Below are 25096 nucleotides of genomic sequence, written 5' to 3' on the forward strand. Positions count from 1 at the left end.
GAGAGGACAGTATGGAACAGCAAGAACTGCTGGACTATAGCAGGGAAGTTTGCATGAGGGTTCTTTGTAGCTGGGCTGAAGCTTATGCCATCCATTCTTTAATTTCCCAAGTGTAAAAAAGAAAAAAAAAATTTCTATGAATGCTAGTGTTTGTTCTAAGCAGTCTTGAAGCTGGTATATTGAGCCCCCCACCACTTGGTGCTGCTCTTCTTTGGACTATGGCAGGACTTTGTTACCTGGGATGTGGAGTTATTCTAAAGAGTGTGTGTTTGTGTGTGTGCATGTGTATTCTAGGCGTTTGTGTGTATATGTACAATACGCATACATCTACTGGCTGGTGTAAATTGTAAATATGTATATATGTATAGGTACTTGTATATGTATTAAAAAGAATGAAACAATACAATGTCTATATACAAAATTTATATATACACACATACGCCATTTTGGGTGCATTCCACAAGGTGTTGCAGATCATTTGTAGTTGTAGTAAAGGTTATGGTTCTTCTGTATTGTAATTTGCTGTTTCCAGGGACTTACACTTGGACCTTGAAGTAATTCATAATCGATTTCAGGTACAGGAGGCCTTAGCCAGGGGAATGAGCACTCCTGTATGTATTACAGTGATAAGATTTGTGTATTCTTAACTGTGAAGCTGATGATCTGCCTTTTCCTTCTGGAAGGAGGTCCCCAGTTATTAAAACATGGGATTGTATGTAGAAGCTAAAGATACTGAAAGCCTTTAATGCAGCAGCAAGTGAGAGACGGGTTATCTGTTACCCTGCCTGCTGCTCCTCCACCAGCAGTGTTCAACTTGCATGGAAAAAGGGAATTTAATTTTCTCCATCTTGCTGCCTGCCAACCAAATGCTTTTCTTTTGCTTTAGCTTTTGCTTTGATGAAGCTATTCTTATTTTGGTTCTGTATATCTGGAAAAGAGTACGCTATTTCTAAGCATAGGAGTGATGATGATTCCATTAGTGTGGGCTGATGAACCTCTGTGGGATGCTGCTTGTTAACTGCCTGGGAAAGCCTTGGCAGTCCCAGCCTTTGTTTTAGCTGGGCTGAAGCAGGGTTTCTGATCTGAGAGGCTTCTAACCCACCTCACAGCCCTAAGAAGAGGTTCTGTTTGCTTGTAACCAAGGTAGATCTAATCAGAGGAGAATGCACTTTTTTAAAAAACAAAACAAAAAATACTTAAGAAGCTAGAATGGAGGAGGAGAATATAAGGCCTTGAAAACTAGTTCAGAAGCTGAACTTATCAGTGATGGCTGTCCAAGTCAAAAATTCATTCTTGAGGCCCCTCATTCTCTTCTTACCTACCGATCTTTGGTTCAGAAGGTACGCTGCTGGCAGGGATATTCAAAGATAAAGATTTCACTCCTGTTGTGTTGGTAGGAGTGCAGAATTGTACTTTGTAAGCGAAAGGCTGATACCCTCTGTCTGCTCTAGCTGTAGATAGGATGAGTATCTGGCCTTGGATTTTGAGCCAGCCCCCTCCCTTCCCACCCATAACAACTGCGTTCAAGATGAAAATATTGATATTTTCCCCTCCAAGTAAAAGCTTGTCTTGTTTGAACTTAAGTCATTCTAAACTTGTGCTACTGTGTGCTGTGTGCTGTGGTCGTAGGTACCTTCTCAATGTATGCTTGTATGTACTGAAGAAAAACTTGGTTTATGCATCTAGCAGTCCTCACTGTGGAAGCGAAGCAAAGACTGAACCATGTTTAAGGGAGAACAAATCCTTTTCTTCTCAGGCCTAATGCCTTCCCTCTGGTCTTGCTCTCCCTTCCTCTGTGTACCTTTATCGCTTATGTTAGCGGAGAAGACTTGCCACCACCAGGCAGTACTGAATTCAAGGGGAGAGGAGAATGACCTGGACTGAGTGTGTCCTCACTGGACTACTTCTGCCTAGCTCCCCGCCTGCTGCACGTGATCTGTTCAAATGAATCCCGCTCCCACAGTAGGCACCTCTATTTGTCCTCCTGTTCAAACTGGCTTTAGAACATCTAGCCAAAGTTACTGCTGTTGCCTTTTGTTTTTTCCCCTTTGACTTCTCAAAGTAACAGTGAGAGGGGAGTACAGTGTTATCAGTCTTTAAAGCTCTGGTTTTTTAATCACTCTCGGGATGTCGTGTCATTTAGCTTCATGCACAAACTTAAATGGAGCACTAACTTCTGTGAGCTGGACAGACTGGACTTGCTCCCTGGAGTGCTTTCTTGAGAAATTGCAGGATGCTTTCTTTGGGTAGTTGATCAAAATAATATCTGTCAAGTCATGACTTCCTAAACCCCTCAAGGCTATTCCCCAGGGAGATGTGCAGAGATGTCTTTTAAGGACCATAGGAAATAGATGGGGGGAATGACAGGAAATTGGGCTTCAAATAATCATCTTCAAAAGCTACAACTTCAGTAGCTCTGGTCAGGCTTCCCCTCGAAGGACGGGATGAAGGTGCCACCCCAGGATTCATCCCTGGCATGCTGTCGTGAAGCACCTCCCCTGCCCCGCCGCCTTCCTTGTGCTGTAACTCCATGCTGTGCTTCAAGTCTGCTTTTTTCTAAAAGCTAAAAAGCTTGGAATCCGTCTGAACAACTTTTTCGTCTTGAGGCTTCTTTTGTAAAAGCTTTATCTATGTTAGATTTTTCAGTAACTGTTCAGACTACAGGTCAGCAATGCTAGCAGTGGCAGAGCCCTCGGTTAGTCCTGCCCGCTCCATGTTCAGTGGCTGCTTCGTGTCCGTAGCTGATCTGTGCTGGCTGCTGCTGTTCCTGGGACTGAGGGAGCTCCGCAGGTGGTAATAGCAAGGCTGATCTTGCAAACAAGGGAAAAAAATCTAATGTACAGAGCTGAAAGCTGCTCTGGGTAACTCAGTAATGTTAGACTAGCTGCAGTCAGCCTCTGCGTGAGGGATACCAGTGCAGAGGACAGCGGCAAAAATCTCCAGAGCAGAGAGATAATACATTCCTGAGGTGGCTCTCTTCCATTTTTTAGTATCTTGGACTTTTCGAGCAATACTGTTTCTGTGACCAAATGTATTGCAAGTGCTTTGAAGAGCTGTATGTCCACAAACAGAGCAGGGGAGGAACACATCAGACACATGTATCTGCTTTGTATTTAGGAGTGAAAGTAAGCTGCTGCTTTTTTTTTTTTTTTCTTTTTTCCCCTCCAAACAATTGCTCTGCCAAGACAGGAGATTTAGTTCAAGATTTCTGAACTTGACAGATCTTTTGGGGGATTAAGGAGTGTCTCTGCATTCCTGTTGACTTACTAATGTGCCAGCTGCCCGCATGCACGCGTAGATGTTTTGCTGTTAAAGATCCTGCTTTCGTTCGCATTGAGAGCAGACTTCAGTGCGACTGGCCGGCCCAGAGGAGCCCCCCGAGCAGTGCAGAGCGTGCCGCATCAGTAACAGCCGCTGTTCCTTCAAGAATAAAAGCCTGTTGTGAGTATCTGCCCCACTGCCTTTGCGGATTTCTTTCGGCACATGTTTATTATCGCTTCTCAGTTGTGAGTGACTTGGTAGGAGCAGGATTCCGCCTTGTGCCAGCTAAAGAGCACGCGTTGCTTCTGCCCTGGGCAAGGCTGAGTGAGAAGGACGAGGGGAATGCAGGTGGGAGAGGGAGGGAGAGGTCTGGAAGTGCAGAGGAACTGTGCCTCTGGTGGTGCGTCGGCGGAGGGAAAAGGAGCGTTTTGCTTCTCTGAGAATCAGATTATTTATTACCAAAAGTAATTTTATAGTGGATTGGTTTAAAGTTGTTTTACAGCCATGTGCCTGTATATCGTATTTTGGTAAAAACAGATATTTTACTTAAAATATATAGATATATATAAATAAACTTTTTTGGAGCAAGTAGACTTTTTTTGGCAAGGGATCTGTAAAACGCCAAAGCAATGTAATGCCAGAAGCTATTCTGCCCTTGTTCTTGGTGTCTCGGGGAGGAAAGAAGTATGTTTGTGTTACTGCTGGAAACTCCGGGGAGAAGTGAAAGCCACCATTGGAATGAGAACTGCTGCTACCCCATTTCAGAGACGAACACCTCGCTTTCCACCTCGGTTTGTATCGGTACTAACCACCGGAACGCAAGGCCTGCTTCCTGCTGCCGTGACCACGTTTTTAAGCCTTTTTTTTTCAGTGACTTCCGCGCAGATTTCTGTACGCTCGGTCCCGCTGTGTACGAGCCGCTCGCTGTTCCTCGCTCTGTGTGTGCCGGGGGGGCCGGGGCTGCGGGCGCTGCTCCACGCCCCCCGGGGGGCCTCCGCCGGCCGCCGCTCGCGTTCCCCCCCCCCATGTATTCTTTGGCTGTTGTCAGAACTACCTTGCCTTTCCGCCCGCGTCCACGGAGTTTGCTGTCAATAAACTGTGGCAAATGCTTGTACCCAGCCGCCTGCTGCGGGGCGGGGCGGGCGGGGGCGGGCTCGGGCCCCACCGCGCCTGCGCACGGCGCCACGGTGGCGCTTCCGGGTCAGCGGCGCTTCCGGGTCAGCGGCGCCAGGGGAAGCGGCGGCCCCGGGGTCCCGGCGGCGCGGCCATGGGCGGTGAGGCCGGAGGGGAGCGGCGAGGGCCGGGCCTGGGACCGGGGGGAGGGCGGCGCGGCGGGCCGGGCCGCGCCGCGGAGGCCGGCCGGGGAACCGGGGTGGGGGGGCGGCGGGGCCGGGCCGCGGCGCTCGGCTGGGGGCCGCGGGAGAGCGCGGCGGGTCCTCGGCTGCCTCAGAGCAGGGCAGCGGCCTGCCGGGGACCGGCCTGCCGGGACGGGCCGCCCGAACTTCGCTCGCCTTCGGGTGGGGGTCGGGCTGCGGAGAGCCGCCCGCACACCGCTCCCGCAAGGGACGCCGGGCTCTGCCCGCCCCGGCGGGGGCCAGCCGTGCCGCCCAACGCTGCCACGGTTTGCCTTCGTTTGGGGTTTTTGTTTGGGTTTGGGTTTTTTTGGTTTATTTTTTTAGAGGGTTCTGCTCTGGGTGGCTTTCTATCTAACGTATTATAACAGGTGTGGTATTAAAAGGCTGTTAGTTATCTTTAAATGCTTAATACGAGTGGAAATTTTTAGTGCGGAAACCATCTCTCTTTAATTCGCAGGTACTGCTAGTCTGTGAAGGCTCTGATGGAACTAGGAATGCCATAAAACTGAGTGGATGAGGCACAAAATTAAATGTCAGCATCTGGAAGCTTTGAACAGAGCGTCGGTATTTTTACCATATTGGAAGTAGTGGCTTTTCAAAGTACCTGGCTATTTCAGTGCTATACAGCAGTAAAATGTTTGCAAAATTGAAGAAGAAGATAGCAGAAGAGGCAGCGGTTGCTCCCAGACCAGGGGGAGCTGCCAGGATACCCAGATCTGTCAGTAAGGAGTCAATTACGTCCGTGGGAGCAGACTCTGGAGATGACTTTGTAAGTTACACCTTGCTTTGAACTTTGATCTCTCTTACAGCGTTGCTCTTGCGGCTTTACAGACAACCATTTTAAGTCTAGTCTATGAGTTGACTACGTATTGTGGTGTCTTTGTATGACATGATGCATAAATGAATTGTTAGCTTGAATAAACTTAAATACCGAAAAGAAAACGTTTGGGTGTTGACCATAGTAGTTACTAGGAGGCTTATATTCCCATGTCAATGTGAGTTACAAAGCTATCTTGATACAGAATGTTGTTAAACAGACATGAAGTACTGAATAAAGTTCTAGTAACATGTAAGATACCTATTTGAAAAATTAATAGCTCGGATCTTGCTATAGGCCTGTGTTTACCTCTTGGCTCCCTGGTACTCTTCCTACTCCAGCATATTGTTTATGCAACGTGTGTGCAGCTTTGCTGCACTCAAAACTATCGTAGTTCCTCCAATGTCTGGTTTAAACTCTTTCATTATAAAGCATTGTTTAAGTGAGCTGTACAATTCCAGGAGCGTATGGGTTAAATGAAACCCTGTGATGCTCTGGCACCTCTGCCCCTTGCTGGCTATTGTATTTTCCAAAACCTGGATTAAGACCCAGTGTTGGAGCCAACAGTACCTGCTGTATTGCAGCAAGTCGCTTTATGATTCTCTTTTGCTGTCTGCAGCATGGAGAAGTTATTTACAGGGTTGAACTTTAACTCTTTTTTTTTTCTGAAGCTCAGCTGAAATTCCAGTTCTGTTAAGCAGAAGGTTGGAACTTCTAATGTTTAAATACATTTTACAATGGAAATATGTTAGTCTTATGTTTTCCTGAAATTGTCTTGCGCTTAAGAAATTCTCACATAGAAATTTCATTTACTGTCTTGTGAGCTTAGAGAACAGAAAACAAATAAGGACGGTAGCTGAAGTCTTGAGTGGTTTTCAGAAAACCTCCAAGAATTAGTTGTTTCAGCAATATTCATTTAACTGCTCTTAATATTGATTTTTATGGAGCAAAAAAACCCCGTAGGTAATCATAAGTCCGTTATGCAGCGGATTTTGCATGGAGAGAACATTGCATGGAAAGACTACTGCATCGGTGCTTCAGCGAGCTTATCCCACGTGAAGAGTGTTACCGTTTCTTTTCTACTTACTTAGTTTTCCAAAAGACTTTCGCTTTGATCCATTCTGAAACCTATACTGTAAAGCCTGATTTTTTTCATTCCCCCTTAGTCGTTCTGTTGTGCCGTCTCCTCAGTGAGGAGTTTGAGCAAATAGTTTTCAGCTATAGTTTCTTTTAAAAGCACTGTATTTTGTGGAACAGGCCAGCATGGCAGAGCTGACTATTTAAGCCCATACTGTTTTTCTTCTTCAGCATGTTTTACACGTTCTGCTACGCTAGTACTGCTGTGCTAGTACAACTTTCCCCTTTATGTGAAAAACTGAAGCATTATTCCTAGGTGGGATGGTGTTTATTATCATAGAGTTAGTATAGGGCAGGATTGCTTTTTCTAAATTTTGTAAGTTACGTGAGTATTGTTCTTCTACCAAGGCTTCTGATGGAAGCAGCTCTAGAGAGGATCTTTCATCCCAGCTATTCAGAAGAAATGAACAAATAAGGAAATTGGAGGTCAAGCTGTCTGGTATGTGTCCTGATACATATAAAACTCTATTACTTTAGGAAATACTTTCCTTTGAACTTAAGTGTTTTAATTTATTAAAAATACATGGGTTTAGGGTTTTTTTTAAAATTGATTTGTAACAACCGTGTTGATTGTCATCTAGGTAGCATCTAGTATAACTGATTTTTTTTATGCAGACGACCAACTCTTTTCTGCTGATTTCACAACACATTTATGTGACTGTTTTGAACAGCTGGGATAGCTTTCTGTCCCCATGCTTCAAATAGTGTCTTTCCCCACTTATATTTTACTTATTCTGTGTATGTAATGGTTTGTTTCTCTTAGGATTTAGGCTTTCTGATGCTGACAGTAACACAGTGTCATCCTTAGAGAAGTGAACTTTGAAATGAAGAAAAAGCAAAGGGTTCAACATAAAACAGTCTTGAGGCTTTCTTTCTTTCTAAGATAATGCCTTGTTCTGTAAAGCTGTCGTAAGGGCACTGCTCTGACACTGCTTTCCATCCCTGTTGTATGCGGTGATCAGAGACAAGGCTCAACTGTGTTATGCTGCTGCTTCCCAAAGCTCGTGGAAGGCCTTGGAAAATAAGGAGAGGTTATAGCCAGCTCAGGATTATTTTAATTTATTCGGGAGACTTCTCAGGCTCCTGTTCAAGGAAATAAAGGATTCAAAGACAATTTCCCATTGCAATTTGAAAGGGCAAAGCGTTCACCTGTTTGCATAAGATAAACTTAAAAGTGCTGGCTGGGGCTTCGTATGAGAGAGGGAGGCTCTAAGTATCAAGAGGCTTGTGCAAGCAGCCCTATTGGTACGTAAATCCTCTTTTCCATTGTACATAAACTTCTCCAAGGTGTGTGTGTGTTTTGTTTTGTTTTTTAAATCTGACTGCCTTGTCAGTTCTGCTCGGTAGGCACAGTAGTGGTAAGAGTGCGAGTTTGTTAGCCGAGCGGGAGCATCAGTCAGACTTGGCCTCGGAAATACTCTGTGACTTGAACAAGGACTAGTATGGAACAAGGTGTGAGCGTCTGTGGGTTGCCCCATCCTCCAATGAGAGAGACCTTTCAGAGTGAAATAGATCACTGTTCTTGAATGAAGTAAAAAGTGGGGATAGTTCTTCATTCTCTGGTACTGCCCTTTTTTGTGTAACTAGCACGCCTAGGGCAGGTCCTCCTGTTTGTACCAACCATTTACCCTGTGGACAGTAGAACTATTTGCTTGTGTTCATTGTTACGGTCACCCAAGTTTTCCTCAGCAAGAATGATTTTCTGGTTGAGAAAATCATCGTCATTTTCCACTCATCCTTTTTTCTTTTTTTTTTTCTTTCCTTTTTTTTTTTTTTCTCTCCCCTAAATTTCCTTCCCCAATGTCTGTTCATTCCTGGTCTGTGCTTCTCCCTCCTCACACAAGATTATGCTGATCAGATCCGAAACTTGCAGAAGATAAAAGAGAAGCTTGAAAATGCATTAGAAAAGCATCAGGATTGTACGTACTTTTCTTTTTCCTTTTTGTTTTTTTAAAGTTGAAAACTTATGGTTGGAAGGAAATGCGTTTGATGTACAGATGCGTTAATCATTTGCTTTCAAGCTGTGCACCTCTAGGTTGCAAAGAAACAGAATGCAAGTTTGGCCTTATTTACAGTGTAAAAAGCAGGAGTAGCATGTTGGCTGTTGAACAAAGTTGTTATTATACTCCTTTTGCCAAATTTGGGGCTAATGTGCAGGAGAGACTTTTTTGAAACGTCTACCTTTGTTATCATCCCGTACTGCTATCTTCTGGTATTTCTGGCATTTGTCCAACGCGCAAGCAGCGTGAGGTAATAAGTGGCACGGCGTTAGTGCTAGAGAGTCAAGATGGGGCTAATTACTTGCAGGAGAAGCTCTTTAAAGTTATAAATAACTTACAGAAAATTGAGAAGCAATTTTAAAAGATGAGTTTTTAATAAAGCTGGTGATTTTGTGTTGATAGCCTCCATGAGGAAGTTTCAGGAGCAGAATGAAGCTCACCAGGCCAGTCGAGCCAAGATGGCTGAAGGAATGGCTTTGGCCTTAGAAAAAAAGGACCAGGTAACAGAGCTCGAACAACTCAAATTCTGACTGTCTGTGGAGATTTGGGTGCGTGACCTTGACATTTTAAGCAGGTGTCGCCATTAATTAAAATAGTTGTTCTCCATTGTATTTGTTTAGAGTGCCAACGTTGAGGAAAGAAGGGAGTATTAAGTTAAAATGCCAGAAATGGTGTAGGACTTGCCGTTGTTCTCACTGTTCTTACTGTTTCTAAAGAGAGTCCACAATTTCTAATGAAAGGTTAAGCTTGCACTTGTGTTTGGTAAGATTCAATTGCAGTAGGCCTGTTGACGCTTTTATTTTATTTTACTTGCATAAAGCTTATGCATTCAGCTAGCTTAAATGATTCCTCAGCCGTTATATATTAAAACACTAGCTGTTACTTTCCTGTTGCTGATTGTTTTTTTAATCATTACGACAGCTTAGTATCTCTGTTAATGATATAAATTCTCTTTGTTAACCGTAATTGCTGTCCTTGAAAGTCTACAAATTGATTTTGATTTTTTTTCCTCCTTTCTTGTTCAGGAGTGGATGGAAAAACTCGGTCAAGTTGAAAAGGTAATTAACTTTTGGGGTTTTTTGGGGGCTTTTTTCTCTGTGTGTGTATTTGTAAACACCAGCCTGCACACTTTCGACAGCTCAACTCTGTTCAGCCCTTTTTATTATTTGATCTTTGTTCAGTGGGAAAGGCCAGAGATTTGCTTTCGATACCAGTCCCAATGCTTCAGGAGATACTTCTGGAATTATTTTTCAGTGGGGAAGTAAAGAATGATGGGTTACGATCAGAAAGATGTACGTCTATAAGGTGGAACAATAGTTTCCTTTATTACAGAGGAGGCAGCTGGGATGCAGAAGGAGGTGGTGACTTCAAGATCTTGCAGTAGGTCATCTGTTTCATAAAATAAATGAAACTATTTGGTAGGGATTTTTTTAATGCAGAATTTCAGTCTTGTAGTTGCTGAGCTGTTTAACTTAGTCTATTTTAAAGTATCTCCAATTATGAAGACACTAAACATGCTACTATTTGCTGTCCATTTTTAAGAGTTCAGTTAGGTGATCATTGGCTGCGTTGTAACGAATATGGGGTTTTTTTGAGATTTTTCAGTTCAGTAATTTGCTCCACATTGCCTACTGCAACATGGATGTGGAAGAGCTTCTAGTTCTACATCTAGCACCGTCAGAGAGCCTTATGGCTGCGAGATAAGATTCCTTTCCCAGAGAGTTTAACTAAACTCCCATTGGCTTGAAATGAGCATACAGATACTAATTGGATTCCTTTTGGTTTTGTTGGTTTATCAGGAGAAAAAAATGCTTGAAACGCAGTTACAAGAAATGAGGGAGCAGAGTCTGAACCTTTTTCAAAAAAGAGATGAAATTGATGAACTGGAGGGCTTTCAGCAGCAGGAACTTGCCAAAGTTAAACACATGGTAAGATCATTTCAAACTTTTTTTTTTCCCTTTCCTACAATTTCTGTTACAATACTGGATTAGTGGTAGCTCTGCATTAAATTTTTTAGCCTTAATGCTTATATGCAGTCTTGGTCAGTGTCCAAAACCTAACAGTAGGCACATGCATATGATATTACACAGTTTATTTCTCAGTGACTTTTCTGGGAGTTATTTATTATTTCATTTAATTCAGCTCATAACTTAATAAAAAAGATAAGTTTCAATAAGAAGACTTTATCAGTATTACCAGGTCATATGTATTGACAAAGATAATGTTCTAATATTCAGCTTTTGAAAAAGGAAGAATCTCTGAGCAAAACAGAACAGGAGCTAGAGGCGTGCACTCGAGAACTAACCCACACTAAAGAGATGCTTCAGGATGCAAGCAACGAGTCATCAGGCCTAAGGAAAGATCTTCAAGAGTTGCAGCAGCAGCTCTTGGAGCTAGAGGCCCAGAGGTATGGATGTGGTGTTTTATGAGGAGCAGTGTATTCAATTCCCCTATTCTTCTACTTCATGCCCAGTTCTGTCTTTTTGGAAGAGTTTATATATGTAGTGAGCTGACTGAATAATTGCTTCTGGTATGCTGATGTGGATGTAAATGCCAACTTTATATTTCTTTTCAAGCCAACTAAAGTAGTACTTGTTTAGGGTTTTGTAAGCTTGTTATGATTTTTTTTTTTTTTCCAAAGTTTGAATGCTTAACCATCACGTTTTTTGGAAAATGTATAATCAAGCAGTGGCTGGTTTTAGGACAAGAAAATCTTGATGTTGCCTACATTTTCATAAGAAGCAGAATTATCTGCTAAAGATTATTTTTCTTGAACAGTATGTCACTTTTTTTTTATTCTCTTTCTGTGAAGAGATGAACTAATGACAGCTGAGACAAATGCAGAAAATAAGATCACTGCTCTGAAGTTAAGAGAACAGGAGCTACAAACTGTCATTCAGCAGCTTTCTGTAGACTTGCAAAATGTAAGTTTGAGTTAAGTGAGATTTGATTCCAAGAGCTCCTTATCTGCAGAAGTTAGATTAGATATCAGTTATGTGGTTTTGGAAATCTAAGTTTCAAAGCAAGTAATTTCTCAAACTTTTTAGGCTCGAATTGCTGATTCTGGTTGTGAGAAGAGACTGGAAATGTTACAGGTGGAGCATGAATCTCTGAAGGTGGAATATGAACAACACAAGCAAAAGGTTAAGTGTTTTCAGATGCATCTGCTGTTGGTTGGTGTAAGGGTGTACACTTGGGTAATGCACTGTGAGTTTGAAATTTGGTGTCTAGAAAAGTGTTTCAGGATCATACTGTCTTTTCAGATGGTACTTTTCTCTTTCTAATGGTGTTTTTTTAAGTTCAGCCACAATGGATTAGATGAAAGCTTCGCTACAAAAAAGATTCGGTGATTTCTTGTTCTCACAGATGACTTTTGAACTTGCTGAGAGAAATAAACTTACTGAACAACTGCAGAAAAAAGTGTTGTCCTTGGAAAAAAAGCTAGAAAGAAATCTTTCAGGGGATGAACATGTGCAGGAGCTACTCAAGGAGGTAATTACACATTTATAGACTGCTTAAAAGTGCAATCTTAGTGAGATTTTTTTAGGCCGTACATTACTTATCACACATGGAAAGAATACATGATGATGTAATGCAGGAACATTTGTCCCTTCAGTGTATATTGGCACGCTGGACAGAATTGTGTGGGTGGCTACACTGAGCCTGTTTATGTAGATATTGCACAGATGTCCTTGTTGGCCTTTCTGCATTGTCTGTTTAGGCAATGCACCTGACTGCTTAGAAGCAAAAGAGCAGCTTTTTAACCTGCCCACAGGAGGTGGAACAACTTGAGAGTTTTATTGGTTAATCCTTAGAGAGAACAGCGCATACTTTTCCTTGTTCTTCATCTTCTATTATGATGACTTGCAAAGCATTGGGACAGGGAGGGAAACTGGTTTTGCACATAGTTGTACAAACAGAACGTTGTATATTGAAAGCTTGAGCCTCAGAAGTGTTAAGAAAATGCTGAAAACAAAGAAATCAGCTTTGGTCAATGCCCTTTGTCTCATTACTTCTTGATCTTTTTCTCAAGCACTGATGCTCCTGTTCAGAATGAGCTTGGAGCAATGTTTCCGCAGCTGGGTCTTGGGGAGCCAAGGGAAGGTACGCTCTTCCTTGGTCAGGCTTGCCTACAAGACACATCAACTCGATGTTGCTATGATAAAAGAACTTGGCTTAGTAAACTTGAGCCAGTTTGAAGTCCGTGTATGGGTCATAAAACATTCTGGAAAGTAAATACCATAACTAGCAAAAGTTTTACGTTCCTTATTTGTGTATTTGCTGTGATGCAGGAGAAGTTAAGCTTTCAAAAAAAAGTTGGTTTTTTTTTTTTTTTTTTAATCCCTTAAACTTGGCCTGGGTTAGAAAATTATGACCTGGGTGCTGATTAGAGTTTACATCTGGATCGTGACAGGATGCCAGTGGATTTGCCATTCCAGGTTAATGATGTCATCCCCAGGGCAACACGATCCGCGGAGGCCCTACACAGTAGCATCAAACTTGCTGGTTCCCAAGAGCAAAGCTGTATTTGCACATCAAAATAACTGTTCCATTTTAGTTTGACCTTATTAATGAAATAAAAAGAAAAACCTTAATTAAAAAAAACTTCTTTGTCCATCCTTCCTCCTGTTCTTCATCTCTATGTAATCTTCAGAAAGCTACTCTTGAGCAGAAACTGGATGAAACCAGGCAGCAGCGCCTAACAGACAGAACACATCACACTGAGACTGTGAACCATTTGGAAACACAGGTAAGGTTGGTTTTTTTTCTCTTTCCCGCTACAAATTCCCACTGTTTCCAACCTCTTTATGCCCTAGACCTCCTCTCCTCACTGCACTTGTGCTCTCAGCCAAAGGTGAGACTACTTGTCACATTTAGTCTTGAAAGGAATCGTAGAATCGTTTAGGTTGGAAAGGACCTTTAAGATCATCGAGTCCAACCGTTAACCTAGCACTGCCAAGTCTACCTCTAAACCATGTCTCTAAGCCCCACATCTACACGTCTTTTAAATACCTCCAGGTGTGGGGACTCCACCACTTCCCTGGGCAGCCTGTTCCAGTGCTTGACAACCCTTTGCATGAAGAAATTTTTCCTAATATCCAATCTAAACATCCCCTGGTGCAACTTGAGGCTGTTTCTTCTTGTCCCATCGCTGGTTACTTGGGAGAAGAGACCAACCCCCACCTCACTACACCCTCCTGTCAGGCAGCTGCAGAGAGCTATAAGGTCTCCCCTCAGCCTCCTCTTCTCCAGGCTGAATACCCCCAGCTCCCTCAGCTGCTCCTCGTAAGACCAGTGCTCCAGACCCTTCCCCAGCTTTGTTGCCCTTCTCTGGATGTGCTCCAGCCGAATTGATCCATGTCTGCGGTCATCTCCCCACCTTCAGTGGTGAAGGGCCTAGAGGTTACGAAGGTAGAGACTTCTTGCATACCTTCACTGTCCTAAGAAACAAATAGCTGAAGTGCAAGCATTGCTGGGCGGTTGTCGTGTGGTGAAGAGTTTTTAAAAGCAGTGTGTGTCAAGCAGGCAGTCTCTCTGAACTATGTGCTTTTGTGGTTTTAACGTTTACCTTCCCTTACTGTGTCATCCCACATTCTGTGCATTTTTACTAATAATGTAGATGCCAATGGATAAGGAATTTAATGTATGGTTATATTTTAGAATAAAGAACTGGAACAAAAACTACAGATTGCAACAGAAGCGTTGCAAAAGAGCAAAGAAGTAGCTGCTGAGCAGGATCTGAAGACCCAGAAGCTGGTGAGTATGTTGCATGATGTTTCACTGACCAGTAGCAGATCGGTCTTCAGCATTCCCAGAGACACTCACTTCTCTGTTTGTTTCGTTACTCAAGTGTTTTCTCGCTGTTTGTCTCCTAAACTAGTGTCTGTGTACGAGTGCATGATGCTGCTGTCAAAGGAACAGTGTTGCTTTAGTTTGAATGTGTCTCACATGGAATGGTGTCCGCTTCTTGTCAGAGCTTCAAAATACCATTGACGTAGTGTTCTTTATTTCTCTTAAGCAAAGTGATCTAGAGGATGAAAGAAGTAAACTACAGGAACAGATTTTAAGTGAGAAACATCACTACAATGAGAAAGTTACTGGGCTGGAGTCTCAAATTGCTGCTCTTGAAACAGCTTGGGAACTTGATAAAGCAGCTACTCAGAACAAGATCGTAAGTACAGAAACTGTTCAGTGGGCCATGTGAGTCTTCACAAAATGATTGTAACACGGCTTGTAGACCTTGTGTGTTGTCTGAATGTTCTTATTCAGTGCTCCCAGCATTACAGTAGAAGATCTCATACTTTGAGAAAGTAAATAGGAACAAAGCATTTGATATGTTTGTTTAAACAAAGCATTAGAATAATTGTGCTTAGTATTTAAGCAATCTTTATCTTATAGAGCCAGTTGGAAAAGGAAAATGAAAATCTTAATGGAAGCAGAGAAGAGTATGAGAGCTCTTTAAAAAAACAAGAGTCTGAATTGAACAGGCTAAAGGTAAGGGCTTAATTGGTTAGTGATGTTGGTTAGATACAGAGCCTAGTTTGAGAAGCAGTTAACAGCAAAGTGTATTACATTCTCAGTAATTGGAGTCACATTACATTCAGGTTGCATGTACTTACAGCTGTAAATCATCTTTTGGTACTCAGTAGAAAAGCATTTGAGGAGCATTACAAATGGCTGATCCTTTTCTGAAACAGAATGCTTGGGTCTGCCTAAATCAGGCAGAAATAATACATTCCCGTATTGTCAGTCATGAAGAGCTTTTAAATCCTGTTAGCAGTAATGAATACAGAATAGTTCAACAGCAAATTCCATTCATAGCATTCAAAACAAAAGTTAAAAGCTTAAGTTGGTCAGGTATTTACAGCTTATACTGAGTCTTTTGACTGTAATTTTAGGTAGTTGAAAGTTTTTTCTGTAGCTAATGTTGGATGCACAGTTGTAATAAAGATTGGTTGTAGGAAGGAGCTGCTTCTTTGTAATAGAGATTTCAAGCTAAAAGATCTTTTAAGCTTGGATATGTTTGGCCTCTTACATCAGTTCTGTGTTGCTCTTGCATGTGCAGATAGCAGCAGTGCAGTAAAACAAAACAGTAAGTCTCATTTGGAAGCGTAAATCGTGGTGTGTTGGAACACCCATAAATTCTAGTTGCTAATGGATTTGGGTTTAAAGATGAGAGAGTGACTTGAATTTAGTTGTCTTGAGTAACCTCTAAATTACTTTTGGTTTGCAGAATGAATTGAGCAGCAGAGAGACTGTCAGCGTTGAAATTGCCAAAGCATTGGAAGAAACACGAAAACAAAGAGAGGAATTACAACAGCAGGTTGGTTAATACCAAATCTGGGTGCTCCCCACCTTGCCCAGGCCAGACTAGATTTGGACTTAATTACCATAACAGTCAGGAACATTAATCAGAATCGTATCCTTGGCATGCAAGACAGCAGTGGTTGCCTCAGTAAACTTGAAACTTAAGGGTGTTTGTGTAAAAGCCTGCATAAGAATGTAATCAACCTAGGTGAGTTATTCCAGTGGAATAATGTAAAATGCTGCTGACTGCAAAGTTAAGGATATTTGTAAGCTTATAGGCTCAACAGTTATGGCAGGTTGTGGCAGTTGAGTATGAACAACTGAGGAGAAGACCAGGTAGTAGCAAGTGAGCATTTGCTCAGAATGAAGGCGACTGATATTTCAGAGCCCTTCTAAGTCTGTAAGATGGTGCGTAGTCCCAGTGGGCCGGCCGTCCTGAGCCATCGACTAGTTGGCGGTTTGTTTTAAAGAAACCTATTCATTCTGTTGTTGTTCCTTTCTGTGCTTATATCACATCTTTGTCCCTCTGAAGCACAGCAGTTCTAAAATTGCAAATTTCCTTGTAGGGAGGAGGTTGTATCCAGTAACCAAGTATAAATTCTAGGTAGTCTTGTTTTGCTCTTCTGTTATTAAAAATGGTCACGTTGGATAATGTGAGCTTGTGTTTGCTTAAGCTGGGAACCGCCAACTGAGCAAGTCTGACTGAATTTAGTCCCATCTTCTGGTTTCTTTATTCTTCTGGGACTGCTGTAGGTCTGTGCTTGCTTAGTCTGGATGTGTGTAAAAGGGGTATAAGGCAATCTCTGGTTTTGCTCAGCGGCTGTTTTACAGCTGCCACCTGCTGGTGATGAGGCAATCTGGAACTGCGGCACAGAGTTTATCAGACGCGAGGTGTGGTTTAGCTCTTATGGCACATTGACTTCAGTGCTTTTTAATGAGATCAGCATTATAGAGGTGATGCCTTCTGTGAGCCTCTGGATAGGCCACAGACATCCACATTGTATTATCTGTAACACAAATGCCACACAAACCACTTTCTCAAGGTGTTGTATTGCCTAGCACAGAGCTCAGGCGGTCCCTGCCAGTTGTAGATGCCAGCCACTGCCTTTGTCACTGATACAAGAATTCTTCTCCAGTCCTTCCCACAAAAAAAAAACCCAACCAAACAAAACCTGAACCTCTCAGGTATATTGAAATCTTTCAATGTCCTCTTCTAGTTTTATATCTTTAATGACTTCTGTTTGTTTGCCTGCTTTGAAGGTTTCACATCTGGCTTCCTTAATAAAGGAAAAAGACCAGCTGATTGATGAAAAATGTGATATGCTTCTGAAACAGAAGGAAGAACTAAACCAACTCAGTCAAGGTTAGACCAAAAGTCTAGTGTATCCCAGACAGCTTATCTAAGCCTAGTCTCTAGTTCTGGGCTTGCCTGATAGATTGTAATAATTCTAGATTCCTCTTCCGTATTTAATCTATTAGAATTTTCAAAATCTTGTATCCTTCAGTAGCAATTGGACAGTCTCTCTACTGCATCCTTAAAAACAAAACCACTTTGATTAAAAAAAGTCTTATGTTCACACACTGTAAAATAACAAATCTTGTTGTACTTTTTGTAAATCATAGTTTTGTGCAAAACATGAAATAAATGGTATAGATCAAAAACTTCTACTTAATTGCACCACTTTAAAAACTGCACTTCCTTGAAAGATTATTTACATTCTTCAAGAGCAGCTGCAAACTGCTATTCCACAGTCATACTAAAAATTAAGTGCAGTCATCTTCATTCAGTTCCTAACCCCAGCGTGTTTCTCTTGTGTGTTGCCATTATTTAGAAAGGGAACAAAACTGTAGCCTCTCGTTGCACCGTTCCGTTGCCTAGCCATGTGTTGGTAGCCATTTGTGCCAGCTAGCCATTTGGGCTTGCAGCTCAGCCCCAAGTGTTCCTGTGCAGTCACAGCACAAGTCACACAGAATTTTGATGGGGGTCTTTTAGAGCAAGTATTGATAATTATGTTGTTAAGTATTAAAATCACTCTGACTTTCAGACAGTTAGGCTGCTCCTTTGCAAAAACATGCATGTGAGCTTGGGTGGCTTAAATTCTATCGTCTTTCTGTCTTTATGACAGAGCAAGGCAAAAAAGTCAGGATTTACTGTCACTGTAACTTGCTTTGTTCAAGAAAAATAATTAGAAACTTCTGTTTGATTCAGTAGACTGATACTAAGCAGGTCTCTCCTTCCTCAGATCATGAAGCTGTCTTGCTGCAAATGCATCAGTTGCAATCCGACATAAAAGCAAGTAATAGCCGAGCAGTGGAGAAAGAAGAAACAGCAAGAAAGGAAATTGATGAACTGAAGCTGCAGATACAGGAGTGCCTGTTGGCCAGAGAACATGAGAAACATGTGAGTGCAGTTGCAAATCTGATCTGTTCAGACTTCTCAGGAAAGTAAGCAGGTATGCGAGAGAGCCCAGGTCTGTCATGCCTGGCGATACATGCTTGGAGCTGTTCACTCTGACAACTCGCTCGTGACCTGAAGCACCAGCAGCGTAGACCACCATTATTTGTTGTTCCCCATCTTCCTAGAGAAAGCTGTTTCCTGTCAGATCTGTGACTGGTTTATGAAAGACAACCCTTTATTTTATTTGACTTATAAAATGTCTTGAGAGAACCATTAAGAAGCTGATGAGATAGAGACCCAAAAGCAATAAGCAGGCCAGTGAGAGATGTAGTCAACTAGATTGCCACTAATACTTTCTGGTTTAAAAAAGCAACTGCCACCACCCCCTCCCCCCGCCCAAAACAACAACCAAAAAGAAGTCTTGCTTTCTCCCTGTGGAGTGTTCATGGGCTGCAAATGTCATGGTATCTCTGCAGTTCACTCTTTAAATTTTTATAGGTTTCAGAACTAGAGGAATCGATGAGAGCCTTGAACAAGAAGCATTTGCATTCTCCAGAAAACCGTGCGGTGGAACAGAATGGAGAGGTAGCAGCTGCAGACATCATTCAACTTCAGAAGGATAACAGAGAGCTGAAACAGCAAATTGCTGAGAAAAACAAGGTGAACTGAAACAGCAGAAACAGCTGTTAGTCTTTCCCCTTTTAAGTAGGAAGCCTAATAATTGGTGCTGCCCATGCTGCAGCCTTAGGACAGGCTTACCAAAATGGCAGATCCAATTTGAATCCAGTATTCTGTGAGTAAATTTTTTTTCCTCTGTATTGGACAAGGATATAGCAACAGTGGATAAAAACTGCAGCCAGAACTGTAGGAATCCTTACCTGTTTTAGAGGAAAGATGCACCAAATTATACCATTTACAGCTTTCCTGCAGAGCCCTTTTGTGTGAATTCAGTTCATTTCCACCATGCTGTCACATGAAAGCCCAAGTACCCTGTCACATACCTGCTAGTGTGTGCAGCTAGAACGGCAAGACACTCAGGTTGCTTCTTCAGAGCTGTCAGCTTTATCTAATGATTGTTTCATTCATTACGCTTGTTTATCATGGGGTTTTCCAGATAACTGCGGGTCAAAACGTGTCCTGACAATGAATACTGTGTTAACGCTATCCTTTGCTCTGCTTACAGATGATAAAGCAGCTACAGCAAAGAATGATGGAACTCAAGAAGACCCTCCAGAAAGAGTTGGTGAGGGTTATGTTTTTTCAGTCTCTTCAGCTGGCACTTGCTGACAGTTACTTGCACTACTAATTCCAAAAGCTTGACTGCTAGCTAGAGCATCATATTTTTACTAGGGATGCCTGCATTTTCCTTGTGTTGCAGGCAGATCGGTGAATGCTTAAATTAAGGAAGTAAATTCTGCAATCAATTCTGCATCATTTATTGAATGGATGGTGTGACAGGTAGCCATCACCATTCAGCTCTTGCATCAGAGAATTTTAGCTACAGAAGACCTGTGTTTGATAATCTTGGGCATTTAATACATTTCTGTAGAGTGAATAGCTGAGGTTTGATTGCTGCTTAGCTGCCATTCAGCTAAGTTTTACCATGGGAGTGATACCCACCCCAGGTAAGCTCTACTTTAATTCCTCTTACAATAGTTTTCTTCTCCAAGAAAAAATACTTCTATTTAAAAAAAAAAAAAAGTAACAGAGGTTTTAAAATATTCTGATGGTTTTATTTTTTTTCTGAGCTTGAAAATTGTTTTGGAGAAAGCCCACATTTGAAAGGCGCACAGCAGGTTAGTGATAAAAGAAAATTATCAGGTGATACTTTCTACCATGGAACCAGTTCCATGCTGGTTGGGGCAATGTACACGTAACGCTAACAGCAGCTAGCTTCTGTCCTAGAGGCTAGGTAGAGGTGAAGGCACTTCACTGTGATCCCATGAAGGATGAGAAGCTTGTCCTACTGATGCCCAGGTTGCACCCACCTTGTGGATACAAGCCCTCTGTGTTAGGTACCTTGGCCCTGGATCCTGTCCCAGTGTCAAGCTGACAGAGTCTACAATGTACTTCTCTTCTGTTTTTTAGAAAATAAGGCCTGACAGTGAGGTACCTGAAGTACGTGAAAAAGCAAATTCTGAAGTGCCTAATGCTTCTGTGACCGTCACAAACAACTCTGATTTAAATGACTCAAGGGAGATAAACTTCGAATACCTTAAACATGTTGTACTAAAATTCATGTCCTGCCGGGAATCTGAGGTAAAGATGTACACTTACCTTCTCTTTCTGTCTTCCTCTCAAAACTGCCACCTGTTACCTGCTAAGGACACTTAGTTGTTGACTGATTCAGCACAACGAAGCAAAATAGCTAACAGTGGTATGTTTGGAAGTACAGATTATCATGAACCAAATGAAAGGCAAATGAGAATTTCTAAGAGGTAGTTATGTCTGGAAGTTAAAGATCTGCAGCGACAAGACATTCCCTCTGCACTACTCTAAAAAGCATATGGAGTATGTAATTAGAGTGGTTGTACACTCAAGAAAGATGGCAAAAAGACCCAAGAAAAAGACATACACCACTTGCTGTTGATCTGTAAGAGGTAATTCCTTGTGCATTTGGAGCTCCTTCACATTCTCCACGTGGTGTTAAAAAAGTAAAAGGTAAAAAAGTCACACCAGCAATACTTTGCTTAATTGCAAGTCAGTGGGTAAGATCAAGAAATAATTGTGTGACTCTGAGGTATCCTGAGTGCTTGACTCTTTCACTAACCCTGCACTGTGTGTCCCATTTAGAATATTAGTACTATAGAGTTAATATGCTTAAGTGTATATTTCAAATGGCATGATTCTTTCCTGCCTGCATGCTGGTTTGATTGACTTTTCAAAGCTTAAAAAAACGAGGATGCCACAGGAGCCAGGCTTCTTCTCTGTTCTGACTAACTAGGCTCCCCATTTGTCTTCTTTCCCCAAAATATGCAAACCAATGCTAAAGAACAGAAAGCCAGGAAACACAAACAGAAGTAGTAAGATACAGGCCATCCTAGTCTATTGGAACTGGGGATAAAGGAAGGCTGCGGTCTGCTCTTCGCAGCTGTTGACTAGAAAGCCTGTGACCAAACCTACAGAAAAACTGTGCTGCACCATAGTCCAGAATGTAGAGCCTGAGAGCATCATAAGCAACACAATATTGTGGTTTCTTTCAGGCATTCCATCTAATTAAAGCTGTATCTGTGTTACTGAATTTTTCACAAGAGGAAGAAAACATGCTTAAAGAAACTTTGGAGTACAAGGTAAGGGTTCTGTTCCAGCTGTAGTCTCTGGGACTCCCAGCAGATGGAATGAAAATTCTTAAATGCTGGGAGATTGTGAAAAAGTATCTTTTCCAAAACTTAGCTACAATAATAAATGTAACTTACTATTAAAATGTTAGCTAATTGCATACATATATGTTAGAAATTGTCCATGTCAGTGAGGGAAGTGCATTCCAGTGCTTCAGAGAAGGAGTAACAGCACAGTTTTGCCCAGTGGACTCGGTGGAGGGAAGCTGGAAGCTCCTTGCTGGAGTGCAGTCAAATGTTTAAAAGCAGGAAGCCGAATTCTTGGTTTGTGGTTCTGACATTGGGCTTACACACCTAGATCCGTTTCTCCTTTCCATTGCATAAAATGTCCTGCATGTCCCTGGCTATGTGGTTACTAGTGAATGTTCATAAACGAGTGCTGCCTCAGTTCCTTCCATGCCCTGCATTCATCTCTGCCCGCTCAGTAAGCTGGACATGTTCAGTCTACATGTGATTGCAACTGGGGGAGATTTCCTTGCCATCTCATTCAGGGAACAGTTTGATACTAGATTGACTAAAGGTACTGTGTTTAAATGACTGTAGATTTGTAATTTGTAATTATTTCAAAGGAATCTATGTAAGCGTAGTCTTCAGTCATTGTCACTTGTGGAAAATGGGTGCTGTTTCTTCCAGATTCGATTGTGTGAAGCTATCTTCACTTCAGTCTGAAGTCTGCAGCATTCTCTTTTATAAATAGTTCTTTCCATCAAATGCTGAGGAGATGCCTATGTGCCATGTTCTTTCTTTTTCAAATCTTCAGCTTCTTAGAAGTGTGAACCTAGCATAACGTGTATTGTGCTTTCCTGTCCTAGATGTCGTGGTTTGGGTCAAAGCCATCTCCTAAAGGCAGTATCCGTCCGTCTATCTCGAGCCCAAGGACACTGTGGCCTTAAGGGAACCTGAAAACGGGCGGTCAGCATCTAGCCACTTTTTTCTGTGAAAAGAACGCTGAACACACTAATTCAGGTGTGTCTTAATCACTGTCATTGCAGTATTTTGTACAAGAACTTTTGACACTGTTTACAAAACTAATACTGTGCAAGGAGAAATTTTCACTACAAACTGCAGCACCTCTCTGGGTTGGATTTGGGGACCGTTGTCTCGATGGTCTCTTAATGGAAGTCAGCTCCTTGTGCTCATCGGTCTTGTTTTCTTGGCACCAAAGGGTAACGTTAACCTCACTAATACCGGTGCTGGCAGTTCAAGCTTCTAACACGTGCATCTGTTATGATGGTGATTCCGGCTTCTGTTACGGAGGGCTAGAGTTGAGTAACTCTAGACACAGTAAAGCTTCCTTGTCTTGCTGTGGAAAGCAAGCGATGAAAAGAAAAAAAAAAAATGCTGTTGGCAGTACTGTGTTGAGTTTTTGACAGTTTGAAAAGCCTTTAAAAGAACAGGAGCAGGAGCTTTAACCAAAAAAAAGAAATCTGCCTTGCCTTGTTATACTGACATAACTAATAGTTCGCATTTTTTCATATCACTGTGTAATTTAAGGTGCATATATCCTGGCCTGCAGTCCTGAAGGCTGCATGTTGATGATGATAATTTAATTTGAGAGCACAACTTTAGAGTTGTCTGATTTTACTTTTCTTAAAGAAAAATAATATTTAAAATGGTCTTAATTATAGTACCTAATACTCAGTCGCCTTTAAAACTAATCTACTAGCCTGTACCATAGGTTGTTAGCATTGGGAAGAAGGGGTAGTAAACCATTTTAAATTTTTAAAGCTGAATTCCAGGTATTGTAAATGCACACTGAGAATACCTTTTATTTAAAAAAAAAAAAAAAAAAAAATCTAGTGACAAAGGGTGAAGAATATTGGTACTAAACACTTTGATTTTTATTTTTTTTCTTCCAAGTCGGCTAGCAACAAATCTTCATAACCAGTATCTGCCTCTTTGGTTGTGGTTTTCTGTACTTCAAATACTGATGCTTAAAAACTGTTATAAACATGTAGTGGGCTGTTAACTGTGTCCTAACTACATGGTAAAAGAAACGCTGCTCATGAGGTTTTTAGTTTTGAGGGCAAAATTTGAGTCTTATTGAATAAATCTTGGTTCCAGCAGCTTGCTTTCCTTCCCCTTTGAGAAAAGGGGACCAAGGTGGCACTTGCCTCACAGAGTGGAAGCACAGCTTTGCCCGTAGTTAACACCACTGCGAAATCTAGACGGAAATGGGAAGCAGCAGTTAAGTCTGACTTCTCAAAAATGGGACGTATTTTCAAAAAAACTACACTCGTATGGAATTCGATGAGCAGGCTGCAATTCTGGTGATTCTCTTACGGCGAGGTTTGTGTTTCTAACAATGCTTTTATTAAATGTATTCAAGAAAATTCAACCTCTCCTCTAGCGTAGATACAGTCACTGTTCAGGTTTTTAACTTTGCTTTGCTAACAGGGGTCTGAATGCCCTTGGTGGTGGCAGTCAAGATGCAGTGTTAGAGCTACAGCATGTGAGCTGCTCCCGCTTCCACACGCACCTGTGCTGTGGTAAAGATGAAAGTATCCTTCTATGTGAGGTCAGTTACTGGAGCGGTAAACGTGCTGCAAATCTATACCCTGGCTGACCTCCCCGATTTTTGTTAATCAGCCATCTCCTAGATGCAGGTACTCGCAGTAGCTATTACCTTGGCACAAGTGACACTCCTCAGTTCAGAGCTAGGTTGTATTTATTTAAAGTTAAGAAAACCAACGGGGTATTTTTTTTTAGTACACTAAAGCTTGTCCAAACAGAGTCTTTAGTAACCTGATCCATGGCACTTAGCGATAGCATAGGGAAATCTATGAGAAGAGTACAACTCTGCTCCAAGGTGAAAACAGACAATCAAGAAGTGGGTTTATACCAATTGCTCCTGTACTGAAACAGAGCAGGGGCAGGATAACCCTGTTGGTTCTGGGAAGATTTTATTCTCTAAGGTCTTTTTCTGTAGAATGTCCCTTTGCCCTGGCCTATTTCTGTGGGACCCAAGACTGGGGGACAGGATTCCCCCTACTCACGCTGATGCCTGCTGAATGACTAATCGGTTTATGTTGATCCTGGCTTGAAAGATTACTGCTGAACAGTAAGAAAAGCTGTACAGGCAGCCTAGAATAGAGAGTGACAACATAAAATCTTAGCTTATATATTCACTAACACAACTTCAATTTAAGATCCCAAAGCTCATACAGGATCAACTTACCATAAGAAGTAGATCTTAAGTGTTTAATTTTCTTTAGATATCAGAGCAAGAATGGCGTGTATACATATATTTAAGAGCTAATGCACTTTCCCTTGTATAAAAAACCATGGTATACATAATCCTTTCTATGGACATTGGATTTCTTTCCTTCTATGCTGTAAATATGGATTGTATTATGAAACACTATGAAATTTGTGGTGCAATACATTTTGGATCAAAACCCTAATGTTGATTTCTTTCTCTTTATAGTTCTGGTTATCTCCAATGGGATGCTATAGCTATTTAAAATGGAGAGAATTTTAAA

General features: G+C 41.8%; 1 protein-coding gene across 4 annotated transcripts; it reads left to right on the top strand.

Annotated features, from left to right (window-relative positions):
- Nucleotides 1–4496: 4496 nt before the first annotated feature.
- Nucleotides 4497–25018, top strand: GOLGA1 (golgin A1). 4 transcript variants are annotated; one of them, XM_075716629.1, is made up of 24 exons: nucleotides 4497–4535; nucleotides 5074–5148; nucleotides 5234–5385; nucleotides 6919–7009; nucleotides 8415–8489; nucleotides 8973–9070; nucleotides 9596–9628; nucleotides 10370–10498; nucleotides 10808–10977; nucleotides 11383–11494; nucleotides 11618–11713; nucleotides 11937–12062; nucleotides 13225–13320; nucleotides 14232–14327; nucleotides 14590–14742; nucleotides 14970–15065; nucleotides 15805–15894; nucleotides 17139–17241; nucleotides 18122–18279; nucleotides 18775–18936; nucleotides 19460–19519; nucleotides 20365–20535; nucleotides 21480–21566; nucleotides 22427–25018. In XM_075716629.1, the coding sequence occupies exons 2-24, from the start codon at nucleotides 5130–5132 to the stop codon at nucleotides 22505–22507; spliced, it is 2454 nt and encodes an 817-aa protein (XP_075572744.1). In that variant the 5' UTR covers nucleotides 4497–4535; nucleotides 5074–5129; the 3' UTR covers nucleotides 22508–25018. The 4 variants fall into 4 exon arrangements, with proteins under 4 accessions (XP_075572744.1, XP_075572745.1, XP_075572746.1 ...); XM_075716630.1 differs by having other exon boundaries at nucleotides 10820–10977; XM_075716631.1 differs by lacking the exons at nucleotides 21480–21566; nucleotides 22427–25018 and having other exon boundaries at nucleotides 19460–19515; nucleotides 20365–20399.
- Nucleotides 25019–25096: the final 78 nt, after the last annotated feature.

The sequence above is a fragment of the Pelecanus crispus genome, chromosome 9 (genome assembly GCF_030463565.1).
Source record: "Pelecanus crispus isolate bPelCri1 chromosome 9, bPelCri1.pri, whole genome shotgun sequence".
Classification (NCBI taxonomy): Eukaryota; Metazoa; Chordata; class Aves; order Pelecaniformes; family Pelecanidae; genus Pelecanus; species Pelecanus crispus.

Coding starts and splice junctions, on each gene's coding strand:
- GOLGA1 (XM_075716629.1), top strand. Junction 9,629..10,369: donor AACTCGGTCAAGTTGAAAAG/GTAATTAACTTT, acceptor TTGGTTTATCAG/GAGAAAAAAATGCTTGAAAC. Junction 10,978..11,382: donor TTGGAGCTAGAGGCCCAGAG/GTATGGATGTGG, acceptor CTTTCTGTGAAG/AGATGAACTAATGACAGCTG.